The 22144-nt window shown below is 41.8% G+C and overlaps 2 protein-coding genes across 2 annotated transcripts in view; both read right to left on the bottom strand.

Annotated features, from left to right (window-relative positions):
• Nucleotides 1-4297: 4297 nt before the first annotated feature.
• Nucleotides 4298-18836, bottom strand: LOC118419532 (GRIP and coiled-coil domain-containing protein 2-like). The gene is made up of 12 exons (XM_035825951.1): nt 18630-18836; nt 16433-16540; nt 15356-15440; nt 14531-14613; nt 10203-14228; nt 9701-9853; nt 8925-9185; nt 8428-8593; nt 7698-7768; nt 7441-7536; nt 6766-6967; nt 4298-6355 (listed from the first exon to the last, which is right to left on the bottom strand). The coding sequence occupies exons 2-12, from the start codon at nt 16502-16504 to the stop codon at nt 6276-6278; spliced, it is 5295 nt and encodes a 1764-aa protein (XP_035681844.1). The 5' UTR covers nt 16505-16540; nt 18630-18836; the 3' UTR covers nt 4298-6275.
• A 1954-nt stretch (nt 18837-20790) lies between these two features.
• LOC118419363 (cytoplasmic dynein 2 heavy chain 1-like) overlaps nt 20791-22144 on the bottom strand; it is an 8808-nt gene continuing 7454 nt past the window's right edge. Inside the window, exons 12-13 of the mRNA XM_035825724.1 lie at nt 21924-22043; nt 20791-21118 (exon numbers count right to left, since the gene is read on the bottom strand). Coding sequence (XP_035681617.1) covers nt 20963-21118; nt 21924-22043 — 276 coding nt within the window. The 3' untranslated portion in view covers nt 20791-20962. The remainder of the gene's footprint in view (nt 21119-21923; nt 22044-22144) is intronic.

Here is a 22144-nt window from a genome sequence, read left to right as displayed (position 1 = left end):
GCCGTCGCCGACGTTCATCACGCATATGACAGTCACATGGACGCCGACCTCGAGGTACTTTATTTTCATTTTTATTGATCAACAAAGGAAAGCACAGGACGCAAAATTTTACTTACAAATATTACACCTGAAAGAGACAAATACATGTACAATAAAAATAACAAGCAAATCACAACAAAATGTAGCAAATGGCTGGGGTAGTCCAAGACGGTCGAATAAGTTATCAATTGAAGGGTTTACTAGGTAATTCTTTCTATTTCAGAACGTTTGGTATCTGCGATGTAAGTTTGGGATAGGTTTAAACTTCTACTGTTTGTTTTGTATGACAAGAAGGGTGAACTCCTTAATAGTAGACAGGTAAGGGCTGATTCAGGTAGACTGTTGAAATGTTTGTTTGTTTGTTTGATTATCAATGAATCTTCATCAGTGTTAATATACCAATACTCTTCCTGGAGTCCTCTTCGATAAAATACAAGAAATTTCTACTATATACACTACTTTATATTTGTCATACTAACGCTTATCATCTAATAACTATAATACATACAATACGTTTGACAGCGATCAATAACATCATAACATTACTTGAAATCAGGGATGTCAGCTACTAGGTTCCCTTTGTTGTTTACAGGTAGAACAGGTACCTTGGTGGGCGCTACCCGACGAGCCGACAGAAGTGCTACAGGAGAGGAGAAGGGTGACGAATAACGGCTGTGTGTGCTGGGATCCCCTGGAGATCACCTTTGAAGGATCAGAAACCATCACACTGCCAGACCCAGAGGCAGAGCAGTCCATCACGCAGAAGACCAAGAAGCCCAGTACGTGGAAGAGGTTCAAGTGTGGACTTGGCAGAGTGGGGAGACGCCTTCGGAAACTGTTCTGCGGCTGTCTGATGGAGGAAGAGTTTGATCCCGAGGACCTTTACATCTTGGAGTTCAAGTCCAGGGGAATCGACGTGGTCACCGTGTGACGTTTGGCGAAGTTCAACATCAAAACTGTCAACCTACACTTAAACACAGTGGACATGTGCGGACATGCACGGAGATGTGTACTAGAATCAGGCAAGCTGAGTTTTGAACAGTACGTTAGCAGTACCGTGTGCGATGTTGAATACTTCACCTTCGCCCTTATACAGATTTAACATACTGTCATTGAACCCTGCTGTGTGACGTTAAATACATGACCAATGTCCTTTTACATGCCATATGTTAAGAACGCGGCAAGTGTCACTGTGTGCACTGTAACTTTTGTTACACCTGTTCACTGCCTCAGGCTACATATATTGTTGTTGAACAACATGTACCAGCGACGGAAACATCAGCGATGTTGTAAAAGATGTAAGTTAGATTTTAAGATTAATGGAATTTGTACATATGAAATATTTAATACTATATATGCAATGATTTGCCAAGTACAATATCTACTTCTTGTAAACGTTAATATTTACAAGGACAACCAATGAAATTCACCTGATCAGATCTTTTGCTTCGTGTCTTTTTAAGAGGTGCCTTATATATCAGTTGTATGTAGTACGGTAAAACGTACGGTACGGCAAATAATTAACGTTAGATATATCAGAACAAGAGCACATCTCAAACGACTGCACTAAGGAGACGGTGTTGTAGAACGCCGTCCTCTCGTGTCCTCAGATGACCTGTGTTCTATGAACGATCATATTTCAAAACAGCATTTTTGATAGGAGTTCATCAGTTCATGACTCCCTTGTTCTGACTTTGCATCAGATGATCAAACGAAAATGCGTGCGCACGGAGTAGCTATCTGCAAATTCTCCAAGACCAGAGGAGTGGAAATTCATCATCATCTGGGGCAAGTTGCCGGAACAAGTCCTGGTGATCCTCTCTAGCTCTTTTTAGACGTTCTAGATCCTCGATCGGTACCTGCAACCTCAAATCCCGAGCAAGTTGGACTTTTTATTTTGAATAAGGTGAATGAAAAACAACCAAGCTTAATCAACACACTAGAAAGTCGAGTACAAATGATTTTTATGAGATATCAATTTTTATTTGGTACAATTAGAGTTACGAATCCAACTACACAAGATACATCGAGCGTCAAGTCACAAGAAATGCACATTGTACTGAACAATCTTAACCGCTAGATCAGTAATAAATAACACCCACATATATCATTCAAATGTAAATCGACATTGACATTTTAAAATTTTGTTCTTAGCACTACGCTATAACAGTTATAGGATATTAAGAATATTCACATGCATGTCATTATATGACATTAAGCCGGTTAGTTCACACATTGCGTTAGCAGCAAAAACAGAAGTAATTTCCCTATCTTGCCTGAGGTCTACCTTACAAACATGAGAAGTTTAATTTTTGCCAACGTCTTCCCGTCAGTGGTTTTCAAGTTTCATCGTTCATCTACGTTATGGAGATAGTTGTCAGCAGCCACAGAAGCGTCAACGAAAACACTGCCATGTGTCCTAACCTTTAGAAGCGCAACGTCCACTCGTCATACAAAAATGTCAATGATTGTTCCATAAATGTTATTGTTCTACTATACTAGTTGTTATTGGTTGCCATACATCGTTTCTTGTGCGATTGTTGAGGAATAAAATCATTCATTCATAAATAAAGCACTGCCGTCCTCCTGGCTACCCATACACTCAGATGTACCTCCTGATGACTTGCCCTTTCTTCAATTCTTGGCCCACGAGTTCAAAACATTTCAGAACAGTCCAACGTTACCGGTGTAGCGTTAACACTTGATGATAGCACATATAACGTTACACATAGGATCGATTTAGTAACTAACGTTATTCCACGGCATTTCTAGTGTGTAAACTCCTCAAACGCAAGTTACAATCCGTTCGGTTGATCATCAACTACTTATGTTATGTCCAAAACAAGCCCATCCTCCATTCTGCTCGACTGTTTCTTATCTGCACGTGATAGGTTGATCGAGCAAGTCTGTGTCGACTTTGCATCGCTTTCAAGGCGACGCAGTTGTTAATAAACATTACGCGGAGTTGGACAGTTTCTCGTATCTGTAGATCCTTGAAGGCCACACCATACCCAACACGCGAGCAGCAAACAGGTACATCTCCTCTGCGAGGACCTCGAAGATATCAGACAACAAGGAAGTGACGGCATCCAAGGCGTTGTCATCACGGTGGTCGGGCAAATTCAGTTTCTTGAGAAGCTGGGCGTCCTTCTGCTGAAGTCTCCTGTCGGAAGAGCCGAAAGCTGCCCTCAGAATGTCCGATGGCCTCCTCGAGCCTTTTCTTCTGCGGATCTGCTTGGTTCTTCTTCTCATCGTGGGTGGAAACAGGTGTCAGGTCAGGAGAAAGTGAAGAAACGGGTAGACGTGGTGTTTGCACGGAGCCTGCTGCACGGCGCGTTCAGTTGTTCTATGCAAATGAAGTCGTCCGACGAGCTCTACTGGTTTACCATATGTCAGACAACTTTGGCAAAATTTCCAAAGCATGAAAGCTAATGTTTAAACCCTAAAGGCCTGTCTCGGCCACAAAGCCCCGCCAAGGCCACTAGCCGCAGCTAGATACTCATTTACACCTGAGTTAAGTGAGGAAAGTCGTGTAAAGTGCCTTTCCCAAGGGCACAACATCGGTGACACGGAAGGCGAATTCGAACCAACCTCGAAGCAACCTCTCGGTCTCGAGGCGAACATGCCGCAACTGCGCCACGCGGCCCCACTTAATTAACGCAACCACTATAATCTGATGTCTAACATGTTGCTGTACAACAGTATAAACTTGGCATTGAATGACACACTAATATGTAATTATCAGAGGTGGCAAATACTTCCCGCTTAATGGTCACCTAATTCCTTTGGTGGTCTTCATAATACAACTGATATTTCTTCCGTGTTGACGTATGTTTCCCCCTTACATGTACTTAAAATGCTGCTGATAGATCGGTACTGCTCCTCAATCTTTAATAGTCCTTACCACTGCATCGAATGTAACAGCATTGGGGACACATCCACATACATGTACACACAAGCAAAAACACACAATGACACATGTACACACACAGATATGATTTATATACACAGATATAGATTATAATACACACACACACACACACACACACAATTTCAAGTGCAAACGGAAATAATATTTATTCACACAAGCAAAACACGCACAACACGCACAGTCACTGGTGTAGTAGAACGTTACGTACTGGTATACATTTGTACAAACACATACAAATCCACACACACGCGCACACACACACACACACATACATACTTACATACATACATACACACTCTCTCCCTCACACACACACAATTCCAACTGCAAATGGAAATGATACTGTTTATTTATCATTCCATTCAAAGAGCAACATAACACATGGTACACGTAAGCTGTCCATATTATTTGTCATTGTCATTACAAATGGACACAAGTTTTCACTCTTTCGCCCTCCAAATGCTCGTTACCCCATGAAAGAAACATTTTTATCTTCAAGGCACTTTCAGTGTACAAGAATCTCTTGGAAGCCACATCTAATACATGAGCTTGAATGTGTTGTTATTGCATGAACATAACTTACAGGATACAATAAACCTGCAAAAATCTCAGACATGATTAACACAACCCTTAATGCACAATACCCTTACACTAAATTTTGTATATCTCTTTTCTAGCGCTACAACATGCTGTCTTTTCAAAATGTTCCATTGCAATCACTAACTTTATTCATTTAACAGCATTTTTTTATAATTCTGTTTGTACATGTACCTCAAGAAATATGCTGTGCAAGGAAGCAGAGTTGTCTGCTATTTTCTGTTGTGTTAGACCAATAAATGTGACAAAAAGTGCTATATTATGGTGTACTAGGCTGACTATAAAGCTGGTCAAATGTTGGTTATATACTATGACCCATCATTGTGTTGTCTGGTTATGTAACCGAAAAACATTTTCTTCGGCCTTCAATTTTACCTGGGCCCAAATAATGTCAATATGCAACTCATATGGACTGGAATATACACAAACATATGTGAACGGGGACTAAAGCTAAGAAGACTGGATTTCAGGCTAAAACAACAACAGTTTCCTTTTCTTTTTCACATGTTCAGTCTCATATCCACAATTCAGACTCAGTGACATCCCAAGACTATAATCTTGATGTCACAACTCTGAAATAGCAACACCTCTTCTATGATAGCATTATACATGATCTAACGGTGGGTTCATACATGTATATTTTCTAGCCCATTTGAGGTCCGTATGGAAGTTTTAGCCTTTACCAGGCTCCTCAGCTCCCGGAAAAATGATAGAAATTGCACAAATACAGCCAGATAACATGACAGCAACGTAAGTTGGTTGCAAACTCTTTAGACAGCTTACTCCTCTGGTGTGTCATGCATCTATATTTTTCCAATTACTATTATTTTTCCAGTGACCTGTGGAGCCTGGTAGAGGCTAAAAATTCCATACGGACCTCAAAAGGACTTGAATATATACACACATGTGAACCAGGCTTATAGCTGTGTACAAGCTTGTGCATGAGTCAGGGCATTGCATTGCACTTTGCTTCTTTGCTGTAGTGGCAACTTGGCAAGTACATGACACCAAATTATTTCCAATTCATTCAAATACCAATATACATTTATATATACAATAATTATGTAATTATATACTATATACTTCTCATAATTCATACATCATCAAAATTGGTGAAGTTAAGCCTCAAGAAATTCTACTAGCCATAACAGTGATTGTCAATTGTTTTCCACCAGTAATGACAGGTAATGCCTTCTTTTTTTTTCTCACCTCACTGTCACACTTAAGGTAAATTTCCTTCTCAATTCTTGGCAGAATTGCCTATAAGTATAACCACAACAAAGTTTTCTACATGATCCAAATTACTATCATAATGGCCTTAACAGTAATTTCTTGTTGTCAACTGGTGACGAAATCACTGCAGTGCTATCCCGGCAATAGATAAGATGTTGATAGGAGCTCCCCCTAGCGGACTTACAGAACTACTGCAGTCCTGACCAGCGGTGCAGGTAGGAGCTCCCCCTAGCAGACGTACAGAACTACTGCAGTCCTGACCAGCGGTGCAGGAAGGAGCTCCCCCTAGCAGACGTACAGAACTACTGCAGTCCTGACCAGCGGTGGAGGTAGGAGCTCCCCCTAGCAGCCTGTTACAGAACTACTGCAGTCCTGACCAGCGGTGCAGGTAGGAGCTCCCCCTAGCAGACGTACAGAACTACTGCAGTCCAGACCAGCGGTGCAGGTAGGAGCTCCCCCTAGCGGACGTACAGAACTACTGCAGTCCTGACCAGCGGTGCAGGTAGGTGCTCCATCCAGCAGATTTGGGTTCCACATCTGGTGGCCCCTCCTCACCTGATACAGACAGAGAGAAAAGCAGGGTCAAATCTGAGTCATTCAACCCCATGACCTTGAATGTTTGTCATATCTGGCACTACCACCTCTGAACTCCTCTTACTTCTTGCCATTCTACTGACAACTTCTATTCAAACAACTACATTTGGGCAAACATGCAAGAACACAAATATCCAAACAAAGTGAAAATAAAAAAGTTCCACCTCAATGTCTAATGTCTAAAGATAAAGTTGCCCATACATCAGAACAAGGGGGTCAACCTCCCTGATCAGAAGATGCATCGGGTCCAGCGCCCATCTCCGCTTCCAATAAGCCCTGGGCCACATAGTACACAAGTACTACAGCAGGAGGCTACACCATTGGTAAGTTATAATGTCTGCATATGAAGAAATGATTGAGTGTTATTTTACCCTGAGCCATGGTGGTGAGCGCCTGTTTCTCCTCGGGGCTGAGTGTGAGCATGGTGGTGAGGACGGGGATGAGCTGCAGCTTCTCGTCTCCGGAGGATAGCGTCAGGAACTTCAGCAGCACGTTCTTCAGGTACTCCAGGTTTGACACCGCGCGCTCCCGCTCCTGGTTACGCTCCAGGCGACGGATCTCGTTCTTCAGAACCTGGGGGAACAAGAAATGCTTTTAAAAAAAGCTGGCAATGCAGCCTCAAATGATGGTGAGAATGAAATGGTGAAGAGGGTAGATTGTGAATGACTGGAAGTGCACAGTGTGGTACTACCCCTGTCTGTTCTTGAATCGCACAATGCTTGATAGGAAAAAAAGCGCCCTCAAGCAATTCATTGCTTCTCTAGAGGACTATCTGGAAGGCTGGATGGTAGCCTCTCAATCTAAGACTGGCCTATAAGCAACACTGTAAAAAAAAAACCAACTGTTGACTCCCAAAGGTCAAATATGCTGCCTGAGACTCAGTGTAATGTACTACAACATAAGTAAATAAGATTTAAAAAAACAATTGTAACCACTGCAATTTTCTTTGTTAAAATTCCAGCATGTTCACAGTCTAGAAAACACCCTTTGGTCTTTTTTTTGCAAACATTTCAAAAATTTAATGACACATCGAAGGAGAAACTGACCTTGGTCTGTTCGTTGAGCCGCATGATGGTGGCCTCACTCTCGTGCAGCAGCTCACTCATGTGTTCTATCTTCTTGTGAGCAGCAGACAGGCTGGCCTTCATACTCTCTGTGTCCTCCAGCACACTGGAGTGGCGGGACAGGGTGATGATACTGGGGCTTCTGGTACCTGCAGATTGTAGAAAAATTATTCATTAGATGGAAAAATGTGGTTGAATGTTGTGGTTTGGTAGCTAGTGTCTGTAGCAGACAAGCTGGCCTTCATGCTCTCTGTGTCCTCCAGAACACTGGAGTGGCGGGACAGGGTGATGATGCTGGGGCTTCTGGTGCCTGCAGATTATACAAAGATTATTCATTAGATTCGTCAATGAAGGTTAGACATCCAGGTAAAAGATATGCCAAAAAGCAGTTCCTCAAGCAACTGGGTATGTTTTTCCAAAGTCATATCTAGTTGCTTGAGTAACTGCTTTTTGGCACTACTTATTACATTGAAAAATAAGAGGTAGAATGTTGTGATTTGGCGGCTAGAGTCTACACTCGTACTAAGGCAGCATATTTTCCATTTTACAGTTTTGCAACTACATGTACATGTTAACTTTGAGAGAGAAGTTAACATTTATGCACTGATTGGCAAATAAAACTAAGAAAAATAAGTTCAGTAAGCCCCTGTTCATATTCATTGTATGATCGTTGTGCAATCACAAACTGAGGACATTCTTGAAATAGCAAGTGGCGAATGAAATTCAGCTGTCTTGTTACTACATATATCATGCTATCTTCCTTTCATGTCGGCTGTTGGTTCTGTCACAGCCTAATTTAAACTCAATATCATACAACATCCCATGCCTTAAGGCAAGGATGTGGAAATGGGAATTATAGTCTAAGCACATATTTTCGTGCCATTTTCGAAAGCATTTTCCTATGGACACTGCAGAAACATGAACATCACAGTACAACATTGCTTGCTCACAATGGAACCAAGTTTTCACCTGAAATGACTTTGTCGTCTGATGCCAGCAGATCCTCCAGAGTTACGATGGACGGAGTCGTGGACACGGACGGGCCCGGTCCCGACGACACCGACTCCACCTCCGTGTTCTCCATCCCCTCCCCTTCCTCGCGTTCCACGGCCGCCATGTTGGACGCAGACCACGCCTACAAGATACAAGATAACTTTATTGGATATCGTAGTGCTGCCACTAGATTCAAACCAATTTACAATGTTTAAAACTTCTATGATTTGACAGGCACGCATCACATATTCAACAATATCAACAACAGATGCAGAAATATTCGCGGTAGTTTTACGTTCACGGTTTTTGCGGTGGCCACTTCACCACGAAGTTAAAACCACCGCGAATATTTTTCCATGGCAGTAAGAGTGTACAGTGCATGGTGCTACCGCGAACTTAAAACCACCACGAAAAGTCCTTTTTCCCACTACCGCGAAACTAAATCCCCGCAAACTAAAATGCATTTACAGTACCTGGACTTGTTCCGGTGTGGGTGTGGTCATGATGGCGTGGCTGGGGGTGGGAGGGGGGCTGACGTGTCTGTCTGCGGCTCTCAGCTGGGTCAGCTCGTTCTCGGCTGTCTGGAGCTTCTCCTGGAGGCTGTTGACCTCGCGCTGGTGCTGTTCCTCCATCATGCTGATCCTCTCCTTGAAGGACAAGGTCACGGACTCGTTCTGCTGTTCCAGCTGGCTGACTGTCAGGGACTGTTCCTCACGCCTGTTCTCAACCTCCAGCTACAGATGACATGACAATGGACATGATTATTACATTAAATCAGCATACATAATAATGTTATCCCTTATGTCCACAACTTTTATCTCAGGAGTTCCAGAATACTAAAAGAGTCTGACCTACTTAGAACTTACATTTAGATAATTTGGGATTAATCCAAACATTTTGTTAGTACCACTCTTTAAACATATCAATACTCAAAATAACTCTTGCCAGTATGGGAGTGAGGGAGCGAGTGAATGAATGAGTGAATGGGTTTGTGAATGACTGAATAAGTGAATAATTGAATAAATGAGTAAATGAGTGAGTGAATGAATGAGACTTAGCAAATGAGTGAGCAAGAAAGAATTGAGAATGAAGAGAACAGAAGCTGACCTGTAGTTTGTTGAACCTGCCCTGAGTGAGTGAGTGAGTAAAATGACCTGTAGTTTGTTATAAGTAAGTAGTTTGTTGATCCTGCCCGAGTAAGTGAGTGAGTGAGTGACTGAATGAGTGTGAGTGCTTGAGTAAAACTGACCTGTAGTTTGTTGATCCTGCCCTGCCAGACCCTGTCCTTGTCCCTGAGCTGCTGACTCAGCTGCGTGTGCTGTTTTTGCAGCTGTTCGTACTGCACCTGCAGCTCCTGCTGTTCCTCTGCAGCTGCCTGCAGCTGCTCCGTCAGCTCCTTCACCTGGAGGAAAAAACGATAGTAAGGTCTTATTTAGGGGTGGGTACCGGTATAGAAAATTAAGGTACGGTTTAAGTCCAGAGAATCAGGCCGGACCAGAACCCTGGCCCAATTATCTTTGAAATATCTGAATCACTGTGGTTCAATTTTGGCAGTTTTCACAGAGCCCTCTCCATGACACTGCTGATCTGCATTTCAAATGAACTACTAGTATTACAGAATTGTTTCAGCTAAAACACAAGAAAAATCTCCTTTACTCCTACCATTATATTGGATAAAGTGTTATTATAATTCACAATTCACATGGAAAGGAAAATTATGAAGTAAAAGCCACTGTAACAGTAGTCCCCACCTTGTTCTGTAGTTGCTGTGTTTGTCGCTCCAGCTGTAACTTCTCCTGTTTGTCCATGTCCGCTGCCATCTGAGGCACAGCTGCCTTCGTCTTCTGCTTCAGAACGCTGTGCACCCTGACCTTGTAGCTGTCATATTCCGCCCTGACCTCTGCCAGCTGCGTCTCCGCTGCATCCCTCTCCCGTTCCAGGCTGCTGACCCTGCCCTCCAGCTTCTCGGCTGTCCTGCGCTGTGCCTCGGCAGAGGACAGCACCTTCTGCTGCAGCTGCTGTGTCTCGGCCATGACCTGGGCCAGCTGCACCTTGTGGCCCTCTATCTCCTGCTGCGAGTACTCCAGCTGTCCCCGCAGCGCCGCCTCCACCTTCCCCTTCTCAGTCTGCAGCTTCTTCCCTTCCTCCACATCTTTCTTAGCCTTGATGAGCAGAGCCTTCAGCTTGCTGGCTCTCTCCTGTTCCTGTGTGAGGGACTCCTCCGTCGTCGTGACCTGCCTCATCAGCTGATGTATCCTCTCTTCCTTCCCTTCAATCTCAGAGTTCAGCGCGGAAATCTTGCTCTCGTGGATGGCGACCTGCTGGTTGAGCTCGCTCACCGTACGCTCGTAGTCCGCGATCTCCAGATTCATGACGTTGCTCTGCTGGGCCTCCTGCAGAGCTCTCTCCAAGCGCTCTGTTGTTGTCTGGTGCTGCTTGTGTCCGTCTGTTAACTGTTTCTCCAACTGTCCGATCCTCTCGGCGCTCTGCTCACATTCTCTAGTTTTCTCTTCCTTCATAATCGTCTGTGCATCTCTCTCTTCCTCAGCCTGTGCAAGCTGCTTTTGTAGCTCCTGCACTTGACCTTCTAGATGGTGGCTGAGATCTGTTATTGAGTCGTTTGAGGCTTGCAAATCTACAATCTGTGTCTTCAGCTGTGCAAACTCTTGGCATAGGTCTTCATGCTGCTTGACTCTCTCCTGTAATTCCTTCTCAACTTTCTCCAAGTTAGCCGCCGTCTCCTCATACGTCAGCTCAAGTTTCTCATATTCTCCCTGGAGTTGCTGCAGTTGGGAATCAGCACCCGAATTTGCTGCTATCTTTCCTTCTTGCTCCTTCTGGAGGTCTTTGACTGTCTGGAGCTCCTTGTTAAGTCGAGAATTTTCCTTTCTCGACTCTTCAAGTTCCCGCTTGAGCTTGACAGCCATGGCTTTTAGCTTGTGTGCAATTTCTTCCTTCTGTTTAAGATCAGACTTGACTTTTTCAAGATCACTCTGCAAACTGGCTGTCATTTGTGTTTGTTCTTCTTCTTTACTGTTTGAGATATCCTCCACGTTCTTCGCTTGATCTCTTTCCTTTTGCAGATGCTCCTTCTCCTTGATGGCCTGGTCTCTTTCCCTTTCTGTTTGTTCTACATGAGCAAGAGCTTCTTCCTTTTCAGCTTGCATCTTGTCTTTGTCACATATCAATTGCTCTTTTTCACTTTGTAGTTGTTCTTTCTCAGCTGTAGCCTGATCTCTTTCCATTTGCAGCTGTTCAATGTCGGCCAAGACCTTGTCTTTTTCAGCCTGAAGTGCTTCTAGATCCCCTAATACCTGTTCGTGTTTTCCCTCTAGCTCTTCTTTCACAGCTATTACTTGGTCTCTTTCTTTTTCCACCTCTTCTTTGCTGGTGAAGGCTTGATCTTTTTCAACCTGCAACTGTTCTGTAATCTGTAAAATTTCCTCTTTCTCATTTTTGATCTCTTCCAACGTACTAAGTATCTCATTCTTCTCTGTCTGCAGCAGTCTGATGGTCTGGTCTTTCTCACTCTCATCCTGTTCGTTCAAGGACTTCTGCATCTCAATCAGCTGTTCTTTAGCAGCTACAGCCTGCTCTAGTTCATGCTGTATCTGTTCCTTAGCTGTCAGAGCTTCGTCTTTTTCCACTTGAAGCTGTTGCTTCTTTGCTACTTCCTGGTCCAGTTCATGTTGTAGCTGTTCCTTAGCTGTCAGTGCTTGGTCTTTTTCAGCTTGAATCTGTTCATTTTTAGCCACAGCCTGATCTCTTTCCTTCTGAAGCTGTTCCCTCTCTGCTACAACTTGATCCTTTTCAGTTTGCAGCTGTTCAAACGCAGCTGTTGCCTGCTCCCTTTCCTGCTGTACCTGTTCTTTAGCGGCAGTGATTTGTTCTATTTCATGCTGTAAGTTTCCTCTGCTAGTTTCACCTTCATCTTTTTCATTTTGCAGCTGTTCCTTGTCATGCACAGCTTGATCTCTCTCACTTTGTAGCCGTGTCTTTTCAGCTACAGCTTCATCTTTTTCCTTTTCTAGTTGTTCCTTTGCAGCTGTTATCTGATTACACTCACTTTGCAGCTGTTCTTTGTCAGCTGTAGCTTGGTCTAACTCCCCTTTCAGCTGTTCAACATCTACCAGAAGTTGATCTCTTTCTACCATAAGTTGGTCCAACTCAGTCCTTTCTTGATTTCTTTCTTCACTTTGCTCTTGGTCTCCTGCAGCCTTCATAGTCTCCATCCTTTCCTTGTCAGATATTGCCTGGTCCCTCTCTGCTTGTAGCTGCTGTTTGTCTGTAGCAGCCTGGTCCTTCTCCTTCCTCAGCTCTTCGTTCTCAACAAGCACCTGATCCATCTTACTTTGCACCTCCTCTTTCTCAGCAACAGCTTGGTCCCTTTCAGTACATAGCTGTTCTTTCTCAGAGCAAAGTTGTTCTTTCTCATTTTCTAGCTGTTCAACATTGGTCTTCAGCTGCTGGTTGTCTGCCTGTGCCTGTTCTTTCTCTGTTTGCTGTTGGTCTCTCTCTGTTTCCAGCTGCTGATTATCTGTTTGTAGCTGTTCTGTTTCTGCTTGCAGGTGACCCCTTTCTGTTTGTAACTGGTCTTTTTCTGTTTGCAGCTGTTCTTTCTCCGTTTCCATCTGCTCTTTTGCTGTTTGTAGTTGATCTTTATCTGCTTTCAGCTGTTCTGTTTCTGTTTGTAGCTGTTCTTTTTCCATTTGCAGCTGCTGTTTTTCAGCCAGCAGGTTTTCCTTTTCTGACTCTAGTTGTGTCTTCAGAGATGAGGCCTGCTCCCCATTGTTTTCTAATTGTTCTTTCTCAGATATAATCTTTTCATATTGCCCCTGTAATTGCTCCTTCTCAGACAAGACCTGGTCCCTCTCATCTTTGAACTTTGCTCCTTCACCCCTGACCACCTCTATTTCCTGTTTAAGTTGCCCTTGCTGTTGCTCATGCTCTTTTTGGATCTCATCCAGAGCGTTGGTGTGTTTTAACTCTAGCTCTTCTTTTACTTTTGCTATTGAGGTGTTTGCTGCTTCCAATTTTGCTGTCAATTCTTCCTGCAGCTTTTCAAGTTCCTCTACCCTCTGCTGCAGGGCTGTTTTCTCTTCCCTCAGAGTGGTTAGCTCCTCTTGTTCCACAGACTTTTCACTGTCCATCTTTTCATACCCATCCCTGAGCTCTTTCTGCTGTTCTTCCAGTGTCCTAATCTGTGATTTGCTGGCCTCAAGTTGTGTCTCAAGGTCACCCTTTGCTGTTTCAGCTGTCTCCACCTGTCCCCTCAGCTGTTCCATTGCTGTTGTTGCCTCTTGCAGCTTTCCCTGAATGTCATCTTGCTGTTCCTGTTTCTCAGTGATCATGTTGTCCAGCTTTTCCTTCATGACAGCTATCTCTTGCTGTGCAATTGACAGTGACTCTTGCAGTTTGCTGTTCTCGTTTGTTGCTGCTAGAAGCTGTTGCTGCAGTGTCTGCTTTGCCTTCTTGACTTCGGCAAAGTCCTCGGCTTGGCTGTCCACTTGGTCCTTCCACTGTAACTTCTCCCTTTGGAGCTCCTCTACTTTCATCATGGCACTGTTCATCTCCCCCATGATCATCTCCCGCTCTTCCCTCATCTTGTTGCACTGTGTCTGCAGGGACTGTTGGCTATCCTCTAGCTGTTTCTGCAGATCACATTTCTCTGACAGCAAACCCTCCTTGTCTGCTTGCAGCTGGTCATTTGCAGCCTTGAGTTTGTCTCTCTCTGCTTGTAGCTCTTCTTTTTCTGTCTGCATCTTTGACAAAGTGGCCTAGATGTGGAAGGGTGAAATTCTTTTATTTAGGCTATAGTTCATTGTCAGAAACATCAATAAATCGTGACAAATATGAACACGACTTGAGCTAGGGCTGCAATTTTTCAAATTGTAGAGAATTTTTATTTCTATTTTGCATGTTCCTGTTGAATGTTGTTTATGACAAACTTCTATAGTCTGAATAAGAATTACCTAGGTCTGCAATTTATCACATTGTAGAGGAGGACTTTTATTTTCACTTTCATGATCTGGTTGAATGTTGTTCATGCCAAAGTTCTACATGTCTGAATAAGAATTACCTGGTCTTCCTTGTTGGAGTCCTTATTGGCCTCTGCAGATGCTTCCTTTTCTTTCTTCAGTTTCACGAGTTCAGTGTTCAGCTCTAGGAAAAGAAATGTCGATAACAACACGTCAGTCTTCCAACAACATCAGCAACATCCGTGTTGTACTCAGATAATACAAAAATATTGTTGTGACCTTTACTTTCACATACATGTAAATATCAACATGTCTGGCTACAACATCCAATTTGTGTTATTCAGCATTATCAGGGTTGGACAAGTCCACTAGCCCTATTGCCCAGGGCAAGTGAAAGTACTGATTGGGCAAGTGCATGACCTACATGTACCCCACTTGCCCGATCAGGCAAGCAAGATTTTTCAATTGAGTGAGATTTTGATAAACTTGTCACTTTTTACAGCCATGACACCAAGCAATGGTCAACATAGAAAAATAGAGGCAATAATAAGAATTCCATTGCTGGAAGTAAAAATGCATATAAAATTGACATTCGAATTTTGGGCAAGTGAAATGTAAATTTTCTATGCGCTTGCCCGATAGGACAAGTGAATTTTAGCAAACTTGTCCAACCCTGATTATATTGACTTCTTTACATATCATAGGTAAGCTAGAACTACAATGTTTTTCACTATAAATCATTTTGAAATCTCTGTAGCACTACGTATTGTTCATCTGACAATTATCATCGGTAGGCTGCTACTGCAAGTTCTTCCAGTCCCTTTTATTGCTTACAAGATGATTGATCTGTTTTGGAGTAAGCTGGCCATTAGAGTCTTCAAGGGCAGGAGCTGTTGGATGTACTGTGACAACACATTTCTACATACCTTCACATTTTGCCTTTGTCTTCTGTAAAACCATCAGCTGCTTCTTTACATACTTGATGAGCTCCTCCTTGGGTAGGTTGTCAAGCTGGGAGGGAATCAAACAACAAAACAAATGCTATTAATGTTAGAAGTAGTGAGAGTGAAACACACAGTTGCCGAATATGTCAATTCAACAATAGTTTTAAGAATATCAAACTATTGGTTGGTAGATCAATCGAACAAAGTCTACGGAAGAACTAAAAGAAGGTTGTGAAACGAAGAAGACTTTGTTCAATCAAACTGTAGACTTTAGCAAAATGCTATGTATACCTTATAAATCCATTCTTTGAAAAAGAACAACACACAGACTGTCTGAATATGGTTAACCATAAACAGATCTATATAGAGGACATCCTTGTATGTGAACGAGTGCAGAACTGCGAGTCCTGTTTATCTGTCCGTAAGAACTGTTTCTATTGGCTCGGGACTGTCGCACCAAAATATTGATGCATATTTGTAAGGCTACGTTATGTCTGTTGTATCTAGTTTTTAATGAATCTGCAACAGATCTAACATCCTCATAATTCAACTGGGTGACATTATACCGCCACATAAAAAGACGTTATCATAGAGGTCTGTTCAAGATTGCCTTGAACACCTGAATATCTCAAGTGCATATTCCTGAGGATAACTGATGCTACATTGGTACATGTCTTTTTAATCACTTATAAAAGGTTCACATATTTTTCTCATGTGGCAATATAATGGCACTTGGTGGAATTTTGAGAGTTGATGTTATATTCTAGAGCGATGTACGGTAGACAAAGGCCCTGTAAGAAATTAAGAGGAATTGAAAAGCAGAGCAGTAATTAAACAACATTGTGAGTCTTCTTGTTTTTATTGCGTTGGGAGAAGACATGTGCACATATTACACTAGCTTTTCCTGAGACGTCTTGACAGAAAACGTCTCAGAAAATGCTAAATTTCCTAGTGGAAAGGTTGCCGCAGTATATATAAAGAGGCGTTTGCGGAGATGTCTCCGCAAAAGTCGTCTCATGACAGCTTTAGCGTTTCTAGTGTAAGGCGAGAGATAGTTACCTGTGACTTTCCACCCTTTCCCGCCGCTGACGGTTGGGTTCCCGCTCCACCTCCCTGGCTCTGCTCCGCCATGTTTACCTGGTCGTCACGGATACAGCTCTACAACACCTGGTCAAAAGTCAACACGGGATTCACAACATAATCCATACGCACATTCATGACTGAAGAATGATAACAAACATGAACCTGAACAAAAGTTGCTGGTAATCTTCTAGGCTTTAGGAAGGCCAGACTGGTGAATAATTTAACCATTGACTACCTTACTAGTACCTGAGTCTTGTCTCCTGTTGACAGCTGTTGTAATGTTCCCAATCAAATGTGTCAGGCTTTTTATCAACGATCAATTTTCATCCTGGGACGATGTAATAAATACAAGGATAAGGATATAATCAATACTTTATGCATCATAAACTGAGTAAATGGGTTGTTTGATCTATTGATCTATCCCCTCCATTTGTTGCATTTGGTCAGAATTTTTTATTGTCAGAAATATGTCAAGTTCCTATCCCCTCATATCTTACATGATAAGATAGTGTACATTTAATTGCTTTTGCAATGGTTTTATTCTTCTTGGTAGGAGGGAAAGGGGGTCTTTGATGTGTCCTAAATTTGAGGTTGTTAAACAATTCTATTGTTTGTTTTGTTTATTTGTTTGTTTGTTTGTTTATTTATTCGCACACAAGTATTACATTAAAACACAAAACGAAAACAATGGATAAAACAGGTGCAGGCGGAGGGAAAAAGCTTGTGAAGCTTATACTTAGCCCTCCTCCTTTAAACTAAACAAAATTGATTATGATATATGATAATAAAGTAAAGTAATACATAGAATAATAATGATACAATAAGGATAAACAAGTAATTAATGGTATGAATTAACAATGAATGATTGTATCATAGTAATACTAATACACTGCAAACGTATATTCATGGTGGAGTGGTGACCGCTGCAAAAGTTCAACATAAGGATTTACAGTAATGGATTTTGATTTTTTACTTTTCGACTGAAGGGTTTTCTTCAAGGTTCGACACCCAATCAAAACAATGACGTAATTCGTAGAACCAGTCTGACAACCTGCAAACACAATAGGGGAGTCTACAGGTGTTTGCGTCACAGTGGCACAATAATTGATGGCTTCTGCAGAGTGAATGACCGGTCTGTGACGTTAACAATAACACAGTTGACTAAGCATCTCGTAAAAAAACTCCTGTAGAAGTCTTATGAAGTGTCAGTGATTGCCCTATGCTTTTTCTGCTTCTGTGGTTACCTTTTTGAATATATGTAATGTTACAAGTAAGTTACATCACTTCATTAATGTATTGTAAATAGTTCCAAAGTCTGCAGGAACTAAATTTCCAATTAGGAGAAGGGGACATATTACTGGTATTTTTTTTAAGTTTCACAGTTTTTTTTGCAGTGCAAATTCATGACACAGCGGATATGCCTTCTTTTTACGACTAACATTACCAGTACTGTATCAACTATGAATTAAAAACACTGCTATCTGTCTTTATAATTGCTGTGAAATTACATGATTTACATTATTGAAGACAGCAGAGATAGCACATTTGGAGCCCTGCTTGCATGTCATCACTTAATTTAGATGAAAGACTGTTTTTCTAACTTGTTATGTTTGGTCTCTAATCTCCATAGAAAGCTTGACACACATATAACGTTAACGTCACTATCCAATTTTACTTGTGCAATCACCCAGATAATCTTTTGCTTGGGGCATCACTCCAGTTTTGCCTGAATAATCCTATGAAATGCGTTCTAAGAGTAAGAAAACTCAACATACAAAAGGGAGATTGTAGTTATAAGAATATGAATATATAACAATGATACAAATGTCAAATCAGAACGTAACATAACATAAAATGTGCTTTGTTGTCTAAGAATTGTCTTCGGTCTGACCGTCATTGACATAACGTTACAGATTTCTGAGATACTATCGGAATTCTGGCAATAATTTTGTTTGGGTAGTCTTTTGCACTGGGTAGCGTCGACGAAAAAAAAGCTTCGATGCTAGGTGTACGCCAAGTGTATGCTACCACCCGTGGCTTTACGACACTGATGTCTAGACGTTAATATTGAATGAATAAATTTTACGTCAACATCAGGAGTTGTTTACCTCCTTACACGTCTGTCACGTTCCGCCCCCCTCCCACACCGAAATCGCCCGGGGAAAAAACTTACCTATCGTCCTAAGAAAGGATCAGAGCTTGCAGCTAGCATCAGCAACGTATGGGACACCTTAATGTGCTGTTATCTGGCCTGTTTTATCGCGAAAAGTGTTCGTTAACACTAATTTGACACGTCACCAGGAAGAAATGCTCAGATCGACCGAGCTTGGCACTGCACCCAGCTGATTGTGAACCTAGCGACTAATTTGTGTACAGCAAAATTCGGACACCTGAGATGGGCGTGACCAACTACTGGAGGAGGGGCGTGATACCCACAAAGGCTGTGGAATCTGCTATGCCAAAATAGCGACGATGTGGACTACTCATGTGTATCTCTTATTTTCCGATAGACTAGCTCAGGTATCAACATGCTGTATGCAGGTAACATTATGTTTAACATTAAATACCTTGCTCCATATATGGTCTCATGGCCTGAGGCCTTTTCTAGTAGCAGGTTTCTCAGAATCGGCGGTGGAAGATCTTTTCCGCAGGGTCCCTAATACAAGGCTACCGTGTAAATCGCTAGATCTATTGTAACTCTTGCAGCACGGATTCATCATGGTATAGAGTTACCACATGTCAATTAGGTAAAGCCACACTGACTCAACTTTATGGATGATGCAAGCAAGTTGATTTTTGCCTGTTCTAAAAAAAAAAAAATGTGGCCGCATGTGACCCAATAGAGAGACTGATCAATCAGAATTCTAAGCTGGGCATCTGCTCCCCGTGGTAAGGGGCACACAGTCAGCACAGCGCCCTTGTAATGGCAGTAAAACATTATTGAAATGGTGACAATTGTCTGTTGCAGTCTTACTAGATCGAGGTGAAGATAAGACAATTCAAGCCTGGAAAAATAATGGGCTGGATGTTTAGTCCTGGTTCAGCAGCATTTTTTTCTAAATTTTTTTTTTTACCCGTTGGCATTACTTTGGGGTCTCCAGGGGATGTCATCCATGAAATTAAGAGTGTGGCTTAACACTCAACAAAAGTACACACACCTTAGTTTCCTGGTAAATGTATGCTTGATAATGTTGAAAAACAAAACTCTCTCTCTCTCTATATATATATATATATATAACGCGTATAACATAATATGCTAGTGTAATGCATATGCAAATAAAGTTTGCTCAGTTTTCAAACCTCAAAATGTTTTAGTCCTATGCCAACCTACATGTATGTTCAGTCTCTATTTTAATTAACTATGTTGATTAAGTACCTTTCAAGCTACATGTAGTTGTATTCTATCCCTTGCAATCTTTAATGTGTCAGTTTAACAACATGTCTGCACACTAGTACACAGACATGTGCATCCACACTGTATATGTTTGATAGCATCTTAGACCGAACAACTTTCAAAAGTGCAAAGATAAAAAATTCATAGACAACAGAGATATACGACGTAATGTTTATTAATCTTTGTATATCACAACGCATATCACATTTCTATAAAGCCTGACTGGAATCTAATTAGCATGGCCACCAACACAACTGGAGATGCTGTAACTAGGCAGCATTTACGGATGTAACTAAGCAGGTGTTGCGACTAATAGTAGCAGTATATAGATGTTACATTGGCTGGGGAAAAAGATAAACCAAACAAAAGGGTTAGACCCAATTTCAAAAGAATGTCTCTGGCACTGTCTTCACTTTGTTTTCCATGTGTGCTGGAAAAACAGTGTCACATAAAGAAAAGATTGCAAAGGGTTGCCAATATGAGAATGTTGAAAAACACTAGGCAGGGCATATTGAGCAACAAACAACACATTAGAGACCAATTAATGCACAAGTTGGATAGATACACATGTAGTAAGAAGCATGCTTTGACCCAAAACTGTCTGACATGTACATGTATATCCTCTTCATGTTACTATATGCTCTATGGAAGCATCAATAAACACTTGAAATTTACAATAACAACATATGTGTATACTATCTTTTTTATAGCAGTTTCTTACACAGTGTTTCATCACATAGGTAACGTTAAAATGGAATGCACAAAATAATAGACATTCTATGACATTATTTTACATCAGGTTATTTCTATCCCCACTTTTAGAACTTTCATCACAAGCATATATACAAGATAGTTAGTCAATCTTCTTCACAAATAAATTGCGGTGTCATATCGTCTCTACATACACACAAAAATACTTCAAAGTGTTCAATCTTTTATATTCAGTTTAAATTTTTAAGGTCAAAATACAAGTACATCTATACACCACACTGAGATGTCTCTACAGAGAAGTATGGAAATTGAGCTGTTCTTAGGTAGTACATAACGTTTTCCTAATAACACAGCTTTGTGTGACATCACCAGTCCATTTGCACACAAGTTGGGTGATGTCATCACTGACTCTTGAGGAAGAGAGCGGCTCCACACTGCACCCATTGGTCCTGGTTGCCTCCACACGGAACCTTGACCTGGTTCACGATACGGTCGCGATCCGCGCTGAAGTACAGCGGCAGTTGGATGACCTCTTCCTCTGGGTAGGGGTCAGCTCCCTGCACCAATCAGACACAATGTTACATTGCATCATTCAAAGCGCATAGATACTGTAAATGCCTTTAAGTTTGCAGGGATTTACTTTCGGGATAGTGGGAAAATAGAGTGTTCACAGTAGCACCATAGACTGCAGTCACAAACTATAATGGAAAATGTTTGCGGTGGTTTTAAGTTTGCAGTAAAGCAGTCACTGCGAAAACTGCGGACATAAAACCACCGCGAGCATGTCAAAACCACTGCAAACATTTCTGCATTTACAAGGGTACAGTAGATCAATCTTAGAGGGGATTCATAAAAAGTATAATTTGATGATTTACAATTGATCATTAGTCCATAAAATTTTAAGAATTGCTTCTACAATAGGCAAACTACAAGATACCAATGACATCTACATCTACATATCTTTACCCCCAGATGACCCCGCGAGGGGCTAAGTAGGGGGGGCGGGAGCTGAGGCTCCTGGGTTGAACAACACTGACAAAGCGCTTTTAACACTGACAAAGCGCTTTTAACACTGACAAAGCGCTTTTACAGCAGACAACAACACTATGATACAGATTGTGTGATTTGTGAGTAGAACAGAGTAGACTTGACTTTTTGGCACATCTTTGCCATCTCTGTGGCCAAAAGGCTGGGTTACAAATGAGTCTTATCATCAATTTAAAAAGTAATAACAACAAGAAGGCCTTTCAGCACCAAGGAGAGGGATAGCAATAGCTACCATAGTCAGTATGCTTTTAGCAGCACAAACAAACAAACTTATATTACTATGCAGTGGGTGATTGTTCTGTTGAATGTACTGACCTTACTGTCAATCCAGGCCACAGTAAAGTTTGGTACGATGCAGACACTGGGAGAGTCTCGCTGGTTCTCGGAGAGACGACTCCCATTGAAGGAGCAACCCTCCAGCATCAACCCACCAATCTGTCGTGGTAAGATAATAACAAACATTGGAGATGATGGCAACCACATTGTTTTGCAGTGACATCAACTTTTGCTACAAAGATATGCATTGGATTACAAAC

Source organism: Branchiostoma floridae, chromosome 7 (assembly GCF_000003815.2).
Source record: "Branchiostoma floridae strain S238N-H82 chromosome 7, Bfl_VNyyK, whole genome shotgun sequence".
Lineage (NCBI taxonomy): Eukaryota > Metazoa > Chordata > Leptocardii > Amphioxiformes > Branchiostomatidae > Branchiostoma > Branchiostoma floridae.
The sequence above is the reverse complement of the archived record's forward strand: the minus strand, read 5'-3'. Positions and strand labels throughout refer to the sequence as shown.

Coding starts and splice junctions, on each gene's coding strand:
- LOC118419532 (XM_035825951.1), bottom strand. CDS start 16,504: ATGGCGGAGCAGAGCCAGGGAGGTGGAGCGGGAACCCAACCGTCAGCG. Junction 14,614..15,355: donor GACAAAGGCAAAATGTGAAG/GTATGTAGAAAT, acceptor TTCTTTTCCTAG/AGCTGAACACTGAACTCGTG. Junction 6,968..7,440: donor GGCTCAACGAACAGACCAAG/GTCAGTTTCTCC, acceptor TTGTTCCCCCAG/GTTCTGAAGAACGAGATCCG.